General features: G+C 39.7%; 1 protein-coding gene across 6 annotated transcripts in view; it reads right to left on the reverse strand.

Annotated features, from left to right (window-relative positions):
• The window catches only part of ENOX1 (ecto-NOX disulfide-thiol exchanger 1), a 561,055-nt gene that overhangs the window by 198,029 nt on the left and 342,433 nt on the right, over positions 1 to 20,593 (reverse strand). For all 6 annotated transcript variants that reach the window (XM_045076639.1, XM_004759254.3, XM_045076640.1 and 3 more), the window contains 2 exons: positions 13,704 to 13,847; positions 12,734 to 12,871 (listed from right to left, as the gene is read on the reverse strand). In XM_045076639.1, coding sequence (XP_044932574.1) covers positions 12,734 to 12,871; positions 13,704 to 13,716 — 151 coding nt within the window. In that variant the 5' untranslated portion in view covers positions 13,717 to 13,847. The remainder of the gene's footprint in view (positions 1 to 12,733; positions 12,872 to 13,703; positions 13,848 to 20,593) is intronic.

Consider the following 20,593-nt stretch of genomic DNA (forward strand, 5'->3'; position numbering starts at 1 on the left):
GGATGTGTGTTTCCATGCCCAAGAAAGCTTTTGCAAGCTAAAACCTGATTAAATGAGATTATACACAGTGCTTGAGCATAGTGGATACTCAATATAGGACTTTTAAATTTGGATCTGCAGGTTCCGTTTAGGTACTTTTAGTCTTGGCGACTTTTACGAAAAAATTTCAGTTGTAAAATTGCATTATAGTTAAGAGACCACAGAAATGTAGCATCAAACAAGTTTCCCCGCCTATTTCTAGGCCAAAAAAAGTTGTTTTGTTTTGTTTTTTCCTTTTCCCACTAGCCTAGACCCTGAAGTGCTTCAAACAGCTGTGTTCTCAGATTTTCATTTGTAGTTTCCAGGGCCTCATGTTCCAGAAGGGCTGAAATTGGCCAGAAATCTACAGTCCAGGAAATACTGACACAGGCGATCAGTGGAAAATCCTCTGAGTAATACTATCTTAGAGCTACAATTTGTGGTTGTGTTCTGGGGGCATGTGGGAGCCTCCACATGGCTTGTAGAGGAAAGAGGTTGTCATTGCTCCTAGGACAGGATTTGAAAAGTCAGGACATGGGGACCATTTTTTTTTTCCCCCGTAGGGGCCAAGTCTTCCTATTTCAACCCATTAAAATTCAGAGTCATCCAAAGGCACTCTTCTCCCCTACCCTGCTCTTCTGCTCTCCAGTAAGGGGCAAGGAATCTAACCCATCTGGATCCCTCCAATATGTCCCACACCTTACATCACCAGAATCTGGAAGCTGCTACAATTCTCTGATGTTGATACAATTACATCCCTCTTTATAGACAAACAAACTCAGGGAAGTTAAATGTGACCTGCCCAAGGAAAAGAGCCTAGGCTCAAACCCAGGACCTCAGGCTCTAAAGCTACCCTCTGCCTCTTGCAGAGACAGCTCATCAGTTTCCAGGGAAAATAATTCTTCTTTTGCAGATATCATGGCAAGGGACCCTATTTATTGCTGTTACTGGCTAATGCCCTTTTGTCCTTCATACCTTCCAACTCTTCCAAACCCCTGTTTGCCCTCATCAACTCCTTCCATCCCCATTTTCAGTGCTTTACCCCAACTTTGTAGGACTGTGTGGCCCAGCTCCCACCTGCTCTGGACTCTCTACTTCCCAAAGAAGGAAGATTTAAGTTAACCCAAGTCAATCTGATCTGTGTTATCACTGAGAAGTTCACAGTCCCTTGTCTTTTTGGGAAAACTTTCTGACGTATCTTTAGACTGAAATCAATATATATTTTCCCCATATTTATGATCATCTTGCTTACTGACATTAACTAGAGGAAGGTCACCACCTGGTCTTATTCATAGTAATCCATTTTATGTTATTAAGTTATTCTTACTTTTGTACAGATTTGAGAGCACTAGACTCCAAGTCCTAAACTCATGAGGTTTAATGGAAATCTCTGGATTTTAAGTACAATAAAGATGATTGAGAAGCATAAAAATTAAATAACTGCTCTCCTTTTAATTTCACTGTAATATAAAAACTGTCTATGATGACTACTTCCCTTTTCCCCCAAATGATATCTTTCCAAGTAAGATATTTATTTTTAAATATAAAAGTGTAAGGCCACCTTAGTGGCTCAGTCAGTTAAGCGTCTGGCTCTTGATTTCAGCTCAGGTCATGATCTCAAGGTCCTGGGATCAAGTCCCAAGTTGGGTTCCAAGTTCAGAGGAGAGTCTGCCTGAGATTCTCCCCATCCCCCATTCCTGCCTCCATTCTCTCTTGTGTGAACACTCCCTCTATATATAAAATAAATAAATAACTCTTTAAAAAAAAGTAAAAATGTAAAGATAGGGCAGGCCTGAGGCAAAAATCTAAGCTTTGCTTCAGTCATTTTCCTCTAAATCTTCACATAGTGGAAACAGATTAGGTACACAGACCAGGATTTCAACTCCAGCACAGTCTCCGTCCACCTGAATAACTTTGGGTAAGTTAATTAACATCCCTCAATCTCGGGGATAATAATATTTTGCTAGCAGAGGATTAAATGAAGCGATATTTAGAGTGTTTGGTACGTATTATGTGCTCAGTAGTTGGTGGGTTTATTATCCCCTTTTTTTAGCATTCCTAGAACAAGTCACTTACCCCATAGTCTTGGATTTATACCGTTATATCCCTAAAGAACACACACATTTTTTTGAAATACTTCGTCTGAAAACTTCTGCCTCCAGCTATGAAGAAGTAACAAGGATAGAATTTATCCTCCTGCCTCAAGCAACTTAAAAGTCAGACAAAGTACAAGAAATGACAGTTTCTGGCCACTGGACAAGACCAAGTACAGAACAGTGATTATTGAGAGAGGGGAGAAAGGTAAGTAAAAGTTGTGATTGTCCCAGTCTACTGTCTAGAAAGTTTCTCGAAGTTAACCCAAGAAAGAGAAACTCAAACAGAGTCTGAGATGTACCTTAGTTCAGGGTTCAGGAGGCCACATCACCTGCAAACAACAGGGAAGAGCCCTGCAGAGGAAGGTGCTGACCAGAGAGCTAGCTCTGAAAATCTTCAGAGGGTTCCCTTCAAGTCTTTGGCTGAGTATTGATCAGGTGTGTGAATGACGTACCAAGACTGAGGCAAAGACAATGGGAAAGGAGCAGGTGGAACTGTTTCTAAAGCTTACAGAAGGACTGAAGACAGACTGAATTTCCCAGAGCCAGAGAGGAGAAACTTTGCAATATACTACTTTGCAATTTATAGAACTGTTCTGCCTCACAAGTGGGACAGAATTATTTCTAGTCTATCGAAAGGCTGCCAATCCACCTATCCAGGCATAAAAGCAAGTCTTGAAAGAATTAAACTATTTCTAAGGAATTTAATGGCATCCCAGAACAAATCTCAAAAACAGTTAAAGGGATACCAAAAAAAATAATAATAATAGTTCAGCCCCTCACATTGTAAAATCACAATGTCTGGCATCCAATAAAAAATTACTAGGCATGCAAAGAAGAAGAAAAATATGACCCATCATGAGGACCAACAGAAAGACACTTAGAAACCTCGCAGATAACAGAATTAGCAGATAAGTGCACTCGAACAGCTATCATATACTCCATGTGTACAAGATGGCAAATTAAAATATACACATGATAAGGAGAGACAGGGAAGACACAGTCTTTAAAAAGAAGAAAAAAGAAATTATGGGGAAGATAATGCTCAGTCATGGGAAAAATAAATCACAGATGTCAAATAAGGGAGCTGATGGTTGTAGCTCCCCTTCATAACTGACCATGATTAAAAACATAAAAGTTATACTTTAGAACAGTGTAAAGGCCAGGAAAAAAGTGACTTTTGCAAAATTTACACATCTTTATGGAGTTATTTACATACATGAATCAAACCATACTTTTGTTCCACAGTTTGGTTACGGAGCCCCTGGCTCCGTGTTTGATGATAGAAGAAACACAAAGATGAACTAGATGTGGTTCTTGCCCATATAAATGTACAGCCTAGCACAGTCTATTAGATAAATGATAGCCTAATTATATAAGTGCACAATGCAATATATCTACCACTCAACAATGTGGTATATAACACATAGTAAATGATAAGGCTGCAGAACAGTAAAAGGAAATAAGAGGAAACAAGATATAGTTGAGGAGAAGTCACTACAGAATTACTCCATATTGACACATAAAAGGCCTTGACATTAACTCAAAACAAAAATCCAATATATGGTGATGTGTGTGTATGCGTGCGCATGCACGTGTGCACACTGGATAGGAACATATAAATTAATTTTAAAATAGGAATTTAAGTTTGATTTTTCTTCCTGTTTCCAGTTGCATTAGAATGTCTACTAAGGGGGCAGCATACAATCAATTTTCCATTATGGAATGCAAATATTTCCCTTTAGCTCCTGTTGCTGTTAAAGATACAAAAGCGTCTCTATTCCAGAGGAAGAAAAGGAAACCAAGAAAATCAGAGAATGTTTGTGTTTCTAATGTATATGCATATATACACATTACATACTTGTATGTAATATGCATACATTTAATTTATCTATACATATGTAAGTACATTCAGTTATTTCAAAATATTTTTTCTAATTTTGGTCTAGCGAGTAAGAAAGTGACTAGTGTAGTTCAAAAGGCTAGTTGGATAAGTTGAGTAACACATACACCAGAGTACGAAAGACCAAGTAAAGACAAGGCTAATCAAGAGATGGAAACTAGTATAAAATTGTTTAAAAATACATTTGTTGTGGTCTACACAGGAAGAACAAAATTACACATTCATAATTCAGAAGTCAATCTATAAAGCAAGTAAATTCATGTGCTTCGTTGCACAGAAGGGAAAAATGACTGTATTTCAAATGACTAGATCACGTTAGGCAAGCATCTGAAAAGGGTTTTCATTTTATAACATCTCTAGCCAACAAGGATACAGGTTGTTGTTACTTGTGGAGAGTTATTTGAGGACAAGCCTTGATTTGTTTTAAGTGATGCCAATTACCTTATATAGCACACAGCACAGGAAGAAGCAAATATTTTTTGGAAACAAGTTGCTACAAATTCTCTCATCTCCAGAAATACTGTAGACGCACACGTCATGTATGGAGCACTGGGATGAGAGCTCCGGAAGGACAGCCACGTGTACCCCCAGCGCCTACAGCAATGCCGGACGCATGGGAGGTGCTCAGCTGGGTTATATCCAGGTTATCTACCTGGCTTGTTTTCTGGACTCCCAGCCACTTCTGGATGTATGCCAGACACCTCTCTTGCCAGCCAACCTGCCAACCCTGCCCCATCTCAGCCACCCCCTCCTACCGGCATACATTATCCCACGTTCACATCCTTGCAGTGGCCAAACTCCTCCTGCTTCAGGCCTTTGCATGGTGCATTTTATACTTCTAGAATTTCTCATCTTCTCAATTCCCCCTTCTCTTCCTGTTCTTCCCTCCTGCTACCTGTAAACTCTCATTCATCCTTGGGTGCTTAGCCCAAATATTCCTTCTTCAGAGGAACTTCTCTGCACACCCCCTCCAATACCTCCAAGCCAAGTTGGGCTCCCCATCGCGCTTTTGTAACATTTCACTGTTGTAATGAAACAATCCCTTACACAGTTGTTTGAACAACATCTGCTTCTTTCGAAATATGAATGCTGCACAGGAGGGTCACCTGTCTGTCGTGCAAACTGCTGTTTCTCTAGGGGCTTGTACAATATGTTGTACATTTTTGAACCTTCTGTAACACTGTGGAGAATGAATGAATATACCGATGTACTGTCCTAATGTCCTGGGGAGAAAAGGGTAAGTAACTGTGGGATGTGTAACTGAGCTGTCAAGAATACATGAGATCAGGGGCATACATTGTGAAACACAAGTTGAGGACCTCTTTGTTTTCTGACATTTGATAATGAAAAATCTTTCAGCAAGATGGAAAATAAGAGCTAAAGAAGACTCTGCACATCAACCTTTCAAGATCCCGGCCCCGGTGCACCAGGCTGTCTGGATCCCCTTCATCACGCCTGTGGTCAGAAAGGGCCACCGTTAACAAGGGAAGGGGCTAAAGAAAGGAAGCTTGCTGGAGTGTTACTTTCATCTTAAAAACAAGTATGTGGGATGGTTTACTGACAGAAAGCCCATCTGAGCATCTCTGTAAGCTGATGGGATGGTTTCAGGCATAGATTCTTAGCTTATTGTGTTTTAAATCTCTCACTGCTTCTCTCTTTCCAGACTTTGGAGCCCTCCGATGGGCAGGAATCCAGTGGGTCAGGAGAGGAAGCAGATGAAGCGGATATTTGGAGACTCAGTTGTGGGTCAGACTGACACTTGCCTGAGCCGCTGAGGGCTTATTTAGAATTGCACAGCAAAAGCAAGCCTGGGGGGGAGAAGGGAGTCAGTGACCATCCATGGACCAGGACTGCAGAAAGCACATCCCCACCACCCCTTCTCTCATGAACCCTAGACCCTGAGATCTGACGGTTCTTCAAACTCAACACATGCAGAAAGAATCTTACCATCTTCCCCCCTCAACTTCTCTTCCAGCCTTCTCCATCACAGCCAATGACCCCAGCATTTACACAATTTCCGAAGCTAGACACCCAGGAGTCATGGTTGATTCCTCACTCCCTTTACATTCTATGAGGACTCAGTCATCAGTTTCTGTTGTTTCTAGAGTTAAACGTCTCCTGGGGCCCTTCAGTTCTCTCCATCTCCACTGCCATGATTATTATTGATTGCCGTCATTATCTCTTATCTGAGTAACCGCTACAGCCCTCCGTCCCACCTCCCTGCCACCTACATTTCCACTCTCCATCCATTCTCTGAAGGACTTAACAAAAGTTCTCTGTAAAAATGCAACTTTAATCACGCTACTCCCTGCTTAACACTCTTCGGTGACATCCTGTAGCCCCCTTTATCTGCTAGTGGCAGAACCACTCATCATGTTGATTTGTATTAGCTTATTTACTCTTCTCTGTTTCTCCTGCTAGGCTCTGAATGTCTATGTCTCATATTCCCAGCATTCGGCACAATGTCTGGCTCAATAAATCCCAGTTAAGAGCGATGCTCCGGGAGATGAAAGGATTTAGCACATGCCTTCTCATATCTGAGCATACTAAAGAGGATCAAGGTGTTCCTGGGAGGATTAAACAACCCGAGAAGGAAACGAGAAAAAAAATCTTTGGAGCGGGCGGAGAAGAATGAAAATGAGTGGAAGCCTGCGTGAATGGAAGAGGAGAAGGCGAGGATAGAGGGGAGCCTGTGGCCCATCCCGGCCTCCCCATGAGTTTCAAAGCTCGTCTCGTCTCAGAGGGCAGGAACGGAAGCAGTGATGGTGAAACACGAGAGCTTCTGAAGAAGCAGCAGCAAGGTGTGAGCTGAGGGACAATTCTGTGTGTTCACAGATCCTTGTAAGAGGGAAAACATCTTTTATTGGCTCCAAGGTAATCCCTGCTAAGGCAGGTGACACTACCTTGCAGATAGTGTTTCTGCAGCTAATAGGGAAGTGGGATGCCTTTTTGGAACACATATTCAAAATACAACAAATGGCATGCCAAGAAATTTGGGGTATGTCAATCAAAGTCAGTAACAGCTAAGGAGAGGCATTCAGACGGCCTGTCCAATGACAAACTGTCCCACATACTTGTTTTCTGAAAACAAAAATAACACTCAAACCGGCAAACTTCCTTTCTTTAGTTCCTTCATAGATGAGTGGTGACACCCCCTGACCCAGGCGTGATTGTGGGGACACAGAGAGCTCATATATAGTAGCCAGGCTCTTTAAAAGATGCTGCTCAGAGTCCTCTTTTGTTTTCATTTTCTATCTTGCCGAAAGAATTTGAAATTAGGAAAGAAAACTTCAAAAAGTTTAGAGACAAGCAAGGTATAATCTCACGGCCAGAGAATATGCAGGAAGTACTACCAATTCTCACACAGGCCTGGGGAAAAAACTTAGAGCCTGGGGCTGCAGCTGCCACTTTTTTGACTCTTCCAGTTGATGACTGTAACTTTGGAGAAGAAGCCAGTGTGGATCGGAAGGGAGCAGCCGCGCACACAGATGGCGTCAAAGCTCACGATCTGATGTTCGGGGTTTCGGCGGATGACACCCGTGGTGGGGGGCTCTTGGAAAGTGACACACAGCATAGAAAACTGGGAAGAAGGCTTCAGGCAAACTCCCGACCACAAGTCAATTATTTTGCAACTTGAGAGGAGGCAGTAGCACTGTTCGGTGAAAACATAAACAACACTGTAAACTAGGTCGTAGGCAGAGATCATAAATGACATAGAGAGAAGGACGGGAAAGGATCTCCCCAGCTGATGGGAAAAATCTGGGTTACATGGCTAGTCTAGCATCTCATGAGAGAACAACAGTTTTTGTTTTTGTTTTTGTTTTAAGGCTAAATTAAGTTTTGGGAAGCCTATGTATTAGATACTACTCTTTGAAACTATACTTTGCACCTTAGGATAGTAAAGGCTTTGAGGAAACTCACAAAGAAAGCAACCTATCTGTTTTAATCCCTGAATTTGCCATGGCTCTGTGGGCCCAGTAAATACTTCCAGGACATCCACTCTACCTAATAGCCATGTGGCACGGATGTTCTAACAAATTACTTTAGAAAAATCTAGATTTCTATCAATGTACGAAGTATTGAAATGCACAAAAATGAGAAGTTTCACAAAACTAAAAAGTATGGGGAATAAAATAAACATGAAACAATAACACAGGGAGGTAAACGTTATGTTATACATAAACCAAGACCCTGAAGTATGGGATTTAAGGCTGGGGTAAAACAACATAATGGTATGTTCTGGACCAAAGAAACCAATTCAATGTAATGATAAGCAGCACTTGGTAAGAAGAGGGTAAGCAGGAAAGTTTCTGAGAGGGAATGGAATCCTGGTGGGCCCATGTGAGGAGAGGAAAATGGAGAAGGGGTCTCCGTGGGAGTAACAACAGCACATTAGAAAGGCACGATGAGACAAGGGCAGTAAGTGATCTGATCTCCTAGGAAACCCTTCTGATAAAATCAGAGGACATGAAAAAAGGTGTGCCTTCCTTTGCTGATAATCTTCGTTCCTCAATAAGCACAAGGAATAGTAAGGCATGGACTGAGTATCAATTTAGTTTCAACCAATATGGGAAGACGGGTTGCTCATTTAGAAATATCAGCAACTTTGGGAGAAGGCCAGGTGCTCATAAAATCCAGTGTCTCCATAACCCGTCAGAGAGAATTCAGCTGAGATGTCTTGGGAGGCAGGCCACACTAAATCATCTTTAAGCCCCTTCTGAGACCGTAGGGCCCGTGTTTCACATTCTGTCTCACACGCTGAACACTTTCAGAGGTGTCCCCAAGCGGACTGTGAGACGAGCGCTGGCTGTAGCCGTGTGGAAAGGAATGAGCAGGAAAGGAATGGGGTACGGTAACAAAGCACAAGGTCGGTCATATAAATACTTGATCGAGCTCTCAGAGCTGAAGCAATGTGGTGCTTGGACAAACACAGATCAGTAGTACAGAGCAGATACTTCACGAGTAGATTAAAATACACATAACGGAAGGTCTGATCAAAGAAAGAAGTAAACCAATGGAGACACAGAAAGCTGGGAATACCTATTAACTTCCAGCCTGGGCCAAGCATTTCTGTAGTTAGAAATGCAATAAAGAACTCATCAAGGAAAAGTTAAACCTATTAAAAAAAAAAAAAACAGCATTAAGGGGCCAAAAACAGACTAGATAAGTATTTTTTAGGAGATATGAATTCCAAGATTAAAATGCTTAATTGTTAATGACCAAAAACAAAACAAAACAAACAAACAAACAAAAATCTCCACCAAGAGCTCTGTGTGATAAATGGATATGGTGTGAAAATCATCTATTTACAAAGGAGGAAACAGGAATAGGAGATAGGGAGGGAAAGTAAATAATTTAAAAAGGATAGTTATAAAATAATTTACAAAGGATAGTTATTACAAAGAATTTAAGATCAAATAATAGGATGCCATCTTTACATATCAAGTTAGCAAATAAATATTAAATACACATATATTTTGGAAATTAATTGTCCAGTATTTCACTTCAAAATACTCATTTCTGGTCACCTACTAGTTCAACACAGAGGAATCTATTCAAGGGCAATAATTCTAATTGCTAAAAAGCCCTATGCATAGAAATGTTCATGTAATATTTTTTTTTAAAAGAGCAAAGGGAAGGAATAAGTTAATAGTTAATATAGTTACCTGCGTAGGTACTATGCAGTTATTGCATGTAAGTAATCATATTAAAATTTCACAACAATCCCATGAAGTAGATATAATTATCATTTCTCAGGAAAGGTAAAATGTTTCCACATGCTTGAAGAGATTAAGTTCTCCAAAGAAACTTGGCTAGGAAGAGTAAAGCAATGGAAGCAGTCTACATAGAAACACTAGCATGGTTAAATAAATTGGAGATTCCTTCAATGGACTAAATTTCTTAAACATAAAGCAATAACATGGAAAAGTAATTTAGGAAAAGGTGTTACTAAAAATGCATCATTGAATAGCTTGCACTTCATATGATTAAACCATTTGGGTGGAAAGAAGACTGGAAGAGAATACATACACACGAAGTAAATAAAAGCGATCCCGACCCTGTGACAGAGTCAGCCGGCAGCTCTGGGAACAAAGCAAAGTGCTGTTCCACTGGCGGAATGCGGACCTGATGAAGGGGCGCCCAGGAAGAGCCTGAAAGGCTCAAAAACAGTTTAAAGCAGGCTGGCTAATACAGGAGATAGAGAACGTAATTCAGGGCAGATACGGTAAATCTTCTGTAACGAGCAGGGCTGTAATTCTTTTCATGGTAAGTTGCTGGGAAAATCATAAATTGGTCATGGTTAAAATGTCAGAAGACTCAAAATCATAAGAAAAAATAATGAATTATTGAGGTTGAGGCTTACTCTGGAAGTTGCACAACATTTTCGGAGAGAAGTGGGAGGTGGAGACGAGTCATTTCTGCTAGATGAATATTTCAATTAGGCAACTGGGAAACTTTGGGTGGAAAAATACAAATCTTTGCTGTCAGTCAGTAGAGGGAGGTATCTGTCTGGGTCAAGCTTTAGGGAAAAGGGGTCTGGATAAACACATGTCCAAATCATGGAAAATGTCCCTTACGTCCATACATACATGTCATGCACTAGACTAATCCTCCCTTCTACGTGAATTTTTTTTAAAGATTTTATTTATTTATTTGACAGACAGAGATCACAAGTAGGCAGAGAGGCAGGCAGAGAGAGAGGAGGAAGCAGGCTCCCTGCTGAGCAGAAAGCCTGATGTGGGGCTCAATCCCAGGACCCTGGGATCATGACCTGAGCTGAAGGCAGAGGCTTAACCCACTGAGCCATCCAGGCACCCCTTCCACGTGAATTTTATAATATTTTGAGGAATTTTAGAAATATCCTAAGTACAATGCTTTGTAACTTAATTTTTCTTCTTTTAATTTTACAGAGAGAGAGGGAGAGAGTGCGCACACCTGCAAGTTGGGAGAGTGGCAGAGAGAGAGAGAGAATCTTTAAGCAAACTCCCCACTTAGCTCAGAGCCCAATGTGGCCTTGATCTCAGGACCCTGAGATCAAGATCTGAGCCAAAACCCAGTGACGCTTAAGTGACTGAGACACCCAGGCGCCCCTGCAACTCAATCTTTGACTTCCCTTTTTCTGTTTCCCACTTTCCCTACCTCCTGTCTTCTCTCATGTTCTTTCTTACTAAATGAAAATATTATATCTTATTATATGAAAAAATAAGCCATATGTAAATACCTATAAGTATACACACATGTAATTTACTATAACTAGTTTAGAATTTCTATCTATGGACATTATTAAAAAGCTACAACAACCAACTACAACAACTAACTACATAGAAGAGCTACATAGCTCTTCTACGTAGCAAATTAAAATTTTCTTCTGAGAATAACTCAACCAACAGATGCTTGGTCAACTCAGTACAAAATACACAAGTCCGTGGGTGTAGAAATGACCTCTCCAAAAGCTGTTGGTTTCTACCTGATGTGCACCATCTACCCTCATCTAACTCGATGGGCAAAAGTGAATTGTTCTTCTGACATTAAAACAATGACCATAACATAATAACTGTTACCTTTCCATTGCAAATTCTAGGAGGGAGGGACCACACCTGCTTGATTTACAGCTGGAACTCCCGCACCCCCTCACCCTGCACTGGGACAGTAACCCAATAAATACTTGCTGAATGAACCAATGAGTGAGTGAGTGAATACTGCGAATTTTATGTAACTTGTCAGATAGCTCAAGTCCTACCTCCCTGATAATATCTTCTCTTAGAGCCCCAGTAGTTCATCTTTCTGGAAATTACTACATTATTAGCCTGCACCACTACTTAACACCTGGTTCTACACATTGATTTTGTGCAATTTTTTTTCTTTTTTTTCTGTGTTTTGCAATTTAGGGAGACATGGTCCTCAAATGTGTATATATATATATGTATACACACACACAAACACACACACATATAATTATTAATTTAAAAATTTTTGATTTAAAAATTAAAATTTTAAAATAAAAATTAATTTTAATCTGTTGACTTTAAATATACATTAATTTATACTTAATATAATTAATAAATATATATATTCTGTTTCTGAATGTACTTTTACAGGGCACTTGGAAAATCCTCAATAAACATGTATTAAATTAACGGGTGAAATTTTTTAACTGGCCTTCTACTTTGTGACATTTCTAAACGTTTTCCTTATTTAATGCATTTTATTATGATTCCTAAGTGTGATGGGAAAAAATGTAGACTATGGAGTCTGTTGAGTTGGGTTTCTAGTTCTGCTACTTCAGTGCTGGAAAAGCCAACTAAAGGCTTGTCCTTTGTTTCCCTGTCTTTTAAATGGGAACATTAATCAATCATTCAATCAATCAATAAACCACAATACCTACTTGCTTCAAAAAGATGAATCAAATGGCATAATGTGAAAGAGTTTTGCGAATTAGAAAGCGAATGTTAGCTCTTCTATGTAGCAGTTTAAAATGTGAACTCGAAACTGCAATGCTATGAAGGTTACACACCGCCTAGGGCCTTTTTCTTCTGAGAATAGCTCTTCGGCAGGAGAGCGAGGTGATGAGGAGAAGAACCTCCAGCACAACCTGCCAAATATGCCCCCATCATAAATCACCGACTCTGCTCAACACTTGCGTGTGAGGGAGATGACTGGGCCCCTGTCACCCCCACCCTCTGGCACTGCCGCCAAGTCCCTTCAAGCCCAACCTTACCGGACACGAGCTGCTGTCCAGGCAGCCCCACAGGAACCATGCCCAGGTTATTCATGGCGGTGGCCCAGGCTGTGGGATCTGTCACGGACATGTTGAGCTGCGTGGTGTCTATCGCTATACTCCCCAAACCATCGGCTGCTGTGGGAAGAAACAGTGACTTCCAGTCAACAAGGCGAGAGAGTGTTTGTCTTAAAGGAGAGCACGTTTCTGGAGAAGGGAGACTTCATTTAGCACATTCCCAAACCACACAAAAATAAAGCGCTGTAATCTACGGCAATGTTTTCTCCAGACGTAAACATAAAGAGTTTCCGAATACATTCTGGGAGGAAACTTAATGACATGTAGTTTGTATTATCCACAGCATGCCATTAAGAAAGGACTCCTGGAAAAACAAAATGAAAGCAAACTGAAGAACTGCTTCTTTCTCTCAGTGAAAAAACACTAGTTAAGTTCCAAGGTTGAGAGGCAAAGCAGGCTTACTCCTTTGGTTAAAACAAGTCGATTGGCTTAGTAGATTAAAAATAAATGCAATCATCTGCTTCTGAGTAGGATTCTGGAGCAGGCACACCTTCTGACTAATTAATAGAATCTTTAGAAACAGTTGTCAACTAGCCAAGCTGATCCTAACTGAATTCATTAGTGTTACCTTGTAACGTATTCTTTCCCTAATGTTAAGAAAATGCAGGTGTCTGCCTAAAAGTGTCTTTCAAAATATTTCTTCTAAGGTCAGACTTTCAGCAAAACAAGCAAATAAATAATATTAAAAACAAATAGCAGAGTTAAAAAAAAAAACCCTCAACAAAATATGTGCCATTTGACTGAATGCTTCTTAACGTACACTAGCTCCACGACCTGGTTTCTTTAAAGATCCAAGGTTCCTGGGTCAACGCACAAGTTCGCGACCAGGCCAGTTTTCCACTAACTCAAAAGGCCTTGCTTGTGTCCTGTGCCAGCTGCCCGCGACGTTTACCTGCAGCCATCATCTGAGGAAGCTGCTGGGGACACCGGGTGATGCTTTCAAGGCCACCAGCATCTACTACTGAAGCAGGACCATCCTGGGCAGCAGGAGCGCTCTGATGGCTGAGTGCAGGGTCCCCACAGAGGTCATCGGATTCTGCAAAAGGGAAAACAGTGTGGTGAGTGATCATGATGGGGACCTGAGGGAGCCCTAGAGAAGAGAACTGCAGTTTAGGGAAAAACAGAGAATGGCAAGGGGCAAGTTTCCATCACAGAGTCACGGGCACGGGCCGAGCGCAGGGGCTACTTCCCGTGCCCCAGCAGCCTGCTCCTGTCTGGGTTCACAGCTCCGGGTGCGGGGGGTCAGCCATCAGTTCCCTGGGGAGCCGCGCTGCTGGATAGGCAGCCCCAGGCACCAGTGAGCAGCTAGGGCCTTGCCTCCTCCTGAAGAGAGATCACAGACAGGGCTTATCAGCCCCGGTACAGCCTCTTCCACACACTCCACATCAATGCAGAGGGCAGACTTAGGGCTAAAGATGATTTTTTTTTTTAAGTTAAAAAATTAATTGATGTTGTTATTTTGGAAGACAGTCGGCCGTCTGTGAAATGTATTCAGACAGGGGGGAAAAAAGCAGGGAAGGAGAAGAGAAAGGCATGAAGCTCTTTACCTTGAGGCTGGTAAAGGAGTGCACCCAAATTACAATAGCCAGGGAAGGCAAAAGGAAAGAATGGCAGGCAGTGCATAAAAGAAGACCGAGAGGATGTTGGGGCAGCAAAGGAAACGCAGTTGTTTCTTTTAGTTCTATGGAGATAAAGTGAACAGGCTACAGTTTGTTTGGTCTGAATTTTCCCTAAATTCTCACAAAACACACACACACACACACACACACACACACACGCCTGTATTTTTATTACACTTTTCATAGCACTTTTCTAATAAAAACAAGTATCAATAAAACATTTAATAAAGCTGCAAAGGAAAGGGTGCCTTTATTGCACACTATTTATAAAATGCTACGCCTTCTCTCCATCCTTAAAGATGCAAAACCCAGCATTCATACCTACATATTTTTTTCATAATGCATATTTTAAGGGCACTTTCACCAGTTTAAAACTGAGAAGTCAAAACATACTGCTTAGATGTGTGATCTGAGAATTTTGAATTTTAAGATTTGATATAGCAATTGAATTTAATTATTACTTTCTATTTAGGTATAAATTTAGAATTTTTAAATTTTTTTTTAAGATTTTACGTATTTATTTATTTGATAGAGAGATAGAGAGACAAGTAGGCAGAGCAGCAGACCAAAGGAGAGGGAGAAGCAGGCTCTCCTCTGAGAAGAAGGCCCGACTCGGGGCTTGATCCCAGGACCCTGGGATCATGATCTGAGCTAAAGGCAGATGCCTAACAGACTGAGCCACCTAGGCAACCCTAGAAATTTTTCTAAGCCATGTTTCTGCCAATGGAGATTGTAGAATTAGAGGTTATGGCCCGTTTGTGCATGTCTAGTGCAAAGGTTGGCCCTTTTATGGTATGTTCTTTTATTTCTTTGAGTCTTAGGTAGAAGAATCAGTAATCCCTTTGAACACTATACTGCCAAAGAAAACTCACTGCCTGCTAAGTATAGGTTTAGCTCAAATGGAAGCTCACATTTCAATACCTCAAGGATAGGTGGATAAAATGAGCAAATTGTTTCCATGGCCTCCACAAACCCCTAGTCTGAGACCAGAGAGGCAAGCAAGATAGTGGGGATTTTCCTAATAATTTGTCAGCAAGGCAAACCATCATCATGCAGTAGAAAACAATTCAACTTTGGGAGCAAACTGGACACAGGACAAATGTTTTATATCTTGCAATTAAACTCTATTATCCAAATGAATTGAGAACTTGTGTATCTATGGTGAATCAATGATCTTGGGCAATGGATGCCATCAGACGACAAGTCTCACCATCGAAATTCAACTCAGTAACATAAAGACACAGCTAATCTAAGTGTGTGTCCTTTGGCTACCCATGTACCAGCTATATTTCTATGATGAAACTTCAAAGCACTTTCCCCTCTCCAACTTCAGCCAGTTCAGATCACCACAGCAGAGTCTGGCTACACTGTTCCTTCTTTGGCTCGAATGGCCATGTCGTAGAGTCATTTCAGATCATGGCAAGGTCACTATTTGTCTTACTTATCTCCCCAAACTAAGTTTAGTTGGCTGGCTTCCCTCCAGTTCGGGCTCTCGTCAGATGGGCATTAATCACAGCTTTCTGTCCAATGAGTCTACAGTTCTGGAACTTTACAGCGGAGAACATCCCTTTACTTTGTAGACTTCGCAACTCGTACCTGACCAACCACATTTCACTTTGTCTTTTTACAACAGTACTTTAGGGATGGTGTCAGCTTTCCATGGCTCCATAACTCTCTGTTCCGATGGTAGTTTTTTTCTTTAGTGGTTATGGTGTTACAAAGGGGCATCAAATGTCCTGGGGGCCCACAGCACCTCCGCACGCTTTCATCCCCATCCTAAAAAGATGCATTCATTCATGTATACATTGAGTCCATCAGCGAAACAAAAACAAACCAACAAAACCTCATTGCTTTGTTGGCAAGATGTGGCTTGTAAACCTTATTCCCTAAGGAGACTCTGACATCTGTTACCTGTCTTTAGTCTACCAACCCAATGGTTTCAGTGTCATACAACTTCATGTAGCTACCATCTACCCAGAATGGTAACTCTAAAGTAAGTTCTACAACATCTTAGGCATATCCAAGAGTCTTAAGGATGCTATGCGTTCTTTTAAAAATGTTAATTTCCTTGATGCTCAGACGAAAGATGATATTTTTAATTAATTACTACCCAGTAATTTATGAACAGTGGCAAGAGTGATTTTCATACTCTACTAACATCTATCGTTCCTATTGAATACCTGCCTCTTTAGATGACTCAAAGCCATAATGCCTAATTTATCATTCAAATCAATTTCTCTGCCTTTGTGTTCTTATTTCTAAACTATAGAAAAGATTAATATTGCTAATGGTGTTTATTTACACACAGAGATGTGGGGAGTTAAAAAATTATAGCTAATAAAGTACTTGGAATATAGTAGGTGCTAATTATTATTATTTTATTTGGAAGTGTAGTGTTTCTATTAAGGTACCCTGGGATCTTACTGTTCTACTGGATAATTATGCAATTAATTCTAAAACAGTGAGTAACACTTGATATTTCTAAAAGTAAGCATTGCCCTAGTTTTCTATGCCACACCTAAATGGTAGCAAAATGTTTCACTTTCTAAAAATCCTTTATAAAATAATATAATGTGATTTAAAAGATGTGTGATTTTTTTTTCCCTCTGGGTTTTTTTCCTGTCTATGCAACTATGAAAGCTTTCAGGAGACTGATGACCAATTATGAAATTGGTAGTATGAATTTACAGTTTTTAGGGCGATGAGATCATCACAAAATAATCAGATGTACAAAATGCCAAAGATAACAATGCAGCTTTGTCTAGGGTTCAGCTGAAATCTAACCTGTTCTTTATTAAGGTATATTCAAGTACAAAACCTCATACTCAATTTCATAACTGTTTAACAAGCTCTAAGCTCAGGATTTATCAATGCGGCAAATTAATTTTTCAAACTGACCAAGCCTATGCAAATACTATTTTCTTCTTCCCCCTCTCAAAAACAGCCAAACAAACAAATGGCACGTGCTTCTCTCACTGTAAATAACACAGCTCTTGCTAACCCGGTCCAACTTTTACAGGTCCCAAGGGCATACACATGCTATGAATAATAATACCCATCTGTAACTATCCACAAAGCATAGATTGCTATAAAATGGGGTGTAGATGCATTAAGTTTTAAAAATTCTCTTTCTTTTTAATTTAAAAGAATGATTTTGTTTGATGTTAAGTCCTCAGGTTCATGCCTACTTCAGTAGAAAAATAATTATAGTGAGAAAATCATATTTATTAATGTGTTCTTAAGAGTTGGTTCCAAAGGAAACTTATTTCATATGACATGTGAATCTTATTTTACAGGAACTATTCATTAGCATTAACATGGCTTATACTTATAGCAAAAAGAGAAATGCATTCCCATCCAAAGTTCTACTTTTCTTTTCCAGGATGAAGAAAGTATTTCATTTTGATGTTCATGTAATCAGTAGGATGCTTTTGAGGTTATAGAAATGTTCCCTAGTTTAAAAAAAAACACAGAATATTGTTAAAGAGATGGTGCTTCTTTATTAATTCCATGATTTTTAAGCAACTGTCTATGAATAATAAGAGAGACATTTCTGCTTCCTGCAATGGTAAACTAAGTAATTCACACCAATTCTCCCACTGAGAAACAACTAGAAAAGCTTAATGTCTTTTCAGCTGTTTTGTGAAATTCTATTATTTCTTCAAATACAAAAGGATCCCAAAGGACATACTCTAATTACTGTAGAGGGTTACTAGGCTTCTAAGGAGAATGGGTCCTGCCACATATTGGGTCTTAGTGTTTTACTGATCTAGGAAATGAGTGGCCTCTGCAAGTTTTGAGGCAGAGTGGAATTGTTTTGAAAAACATGGTAAAAAAAGGACCCTAAGGGTAAGCACACTGAGGGGAAATAAAGAAGGGGTCTTGGTGGCCACCAGTGGGGAAAAAAACACTTTGGAAAAGAGAAATGATGAGGCAGATTTTCAGGTGGCTCATTGGGAAGTATACAATGTATGCCAGCATTTTCCTGCCCTACTCTAGACAGAAATTCCTACGTGACTCCCTAATTCTTAGATAGGAGTTATTTTGGGAGTTCTGGGTGTGCTTCAGGGGAGCAGCTGATAATGAAGATTACTTAAGGTACCACATGATAAGGCATGATAACTTTTTCAAGTCTGTTAAATATACAGGATGTTGGCTATGAATGATCAGTATCTCCTGATTAATGAGAATAAAAAGATTAAGGTTTCAAAGAAGAGATTTAGATTTAACTGGATTTTATGAAGAATTAGAGTTTATGGGAGAATTCCTAATGGGAGAATTGTAAAGTAGGAATATTCTATCAAAGAAGGATACAAAGATCGTTCTCAGTGATGGAGAAAAAAGTCACCTCTTGGAGACAATTCTGGGCAGAGGTTGGAACTAAGCAACGAGCAATTCAGGCAGGGCTGAACCTTAATAGCACGTTCTGGCAAAACCATGAAATCAAAATGGTCTTCTTTAATATCTAACCTGTGACTCATACGTTTATACAATCACTGGCCTCTTTTCAATAGTATCACGATTTGACATACACAGCAGTGCTGTGCCCCTGAGGAGAGACCCCATTCCCTGGTTCATAGTTTGTAGTTTATTCTTTAAATGAGAAGGCAAAGGAGATATGTACTCCCCCCACTATGCTCCTACAGCTCCCTGGACCTTTATACCAGCATTTGTGACTTTGTATTCGAATTAGTTGTTTATGTCTATGTCCCTTATAAACAACACGCTTAAAATGATTCAGGAGAAGAGTCATCTTTGCATACCTTGCAGCTAACAAGCACAGTACCCAAAATGTGGCAGATGTGTATGTGTTTGCACTCTCTCTCTCTCCATATATATATATAGATAGATAGATAATATAATAATAAAATATAGGTAATAAATATATATATCTGTATTTATTATCTATATTTTCATTAATGAGGGGGATGAGTTGACCCATTATATGTAATTATATATGTCATGTGTAATGTAGAGTAATATAGATTACATATAATCAATATTACATATAATACAAAATTTGTTATATATAATGTTATAATGTTTATAAATTCATGAAATATATGGAAAATGATATATAAGTTATATGTGTGTATATATACACATTCATATATGTTTTTCGAGTGAATTCAGTCACAGAAGGAAGAAAGGAAATTAAAAAGGAAAATAAGATGAGAAAGAAGAAAATAATAAAGGAGCAAAGGGTTAAACTTCAGTTCCAGGGTCCAATTCCAAAGGCTGGAGTTCTGAAAGCTAAAGAACACAAGAGGGTAAATTGCTTCTGGAAACTAGAACACAGATGAATTTAAAGTGTCAAAGGAAGACAATTTTTTAAAATGCTAGATCCTTCCAGATAAGCTTTTGGTGCACTTAACAAGTCATTCTCCAAGATCTAAGATCCCACACCTCCCTGGCAGGGTCATAATCAGGCTACAGTGAGGCTCCCGCTTGGTGAGACTTTTTGCAGCTGTTCTTTGAATGTACTGAAATCTATAAATAACAGCATCTCCAGACCCATTAAGCAGGACATTAGTGTAATAAGGGCACAGATATACATATATGCTGAAGAAGTGAAATCATTGGAAGAAAGGAAAAATCTCTATTTGACGTGCACCACAGAGGACAAAAAGCAGGTCTGGCCATTTCTCAAGCACAAAAGGTTGTTAAGGATTTGTGATTACATCCTCCATTTTTCCACTCTATCTAGCAGCCTGTTTTAAACTACAAATCATTGTCCTTCCATCTGGGAAGGACATGGTTATTGAATGGATGATAGGGTTTTACCCATGACATGTCTGTCTTCAAAGAACTCAATGTTGAAAGAGACAGAGGGAGATGGAGACAGAGAGAGAGAATATGATTGAGACAAAACAAGGTCTTCTTCTGAACTCATGAAATCAAACAAAATCACCAGATTTGCCAGAGACAGCTCAACCAGCATAGGCATGAAAGTAGATAAAAGCCAATTATCTTCTGACACCAAGAAAAATACAGCTTGGCATTACATTTGTAAGTGTAGAAAAATGATAAAGGTAAAATTATTTTGTTTTCAGAAAACCTATGCTTTTAAAAATATTATATTTCATATTTCTAAATTGAACAAAATAATAAAAGAGAAAGCTTGAGACCACAGGGAAAAAGTATTTCCCTTTCCATTAAAAAT

Source organism: Mustela putorius, unplaced genomic scaffold (assembly GCF_011764305.1).
Source record: "Mustela putorius furo isolate JIRA1106 unplaced genomic scaffold, ASM1176430v1.1 tig00000179_pilon_pilon_pilon, whole genome shotgun sequence".
NCBI lineage: Eukaryota > Metazoa > Chordata > Mammalia > Carnivora > Mustelidae > Mustela > Mustela putorius.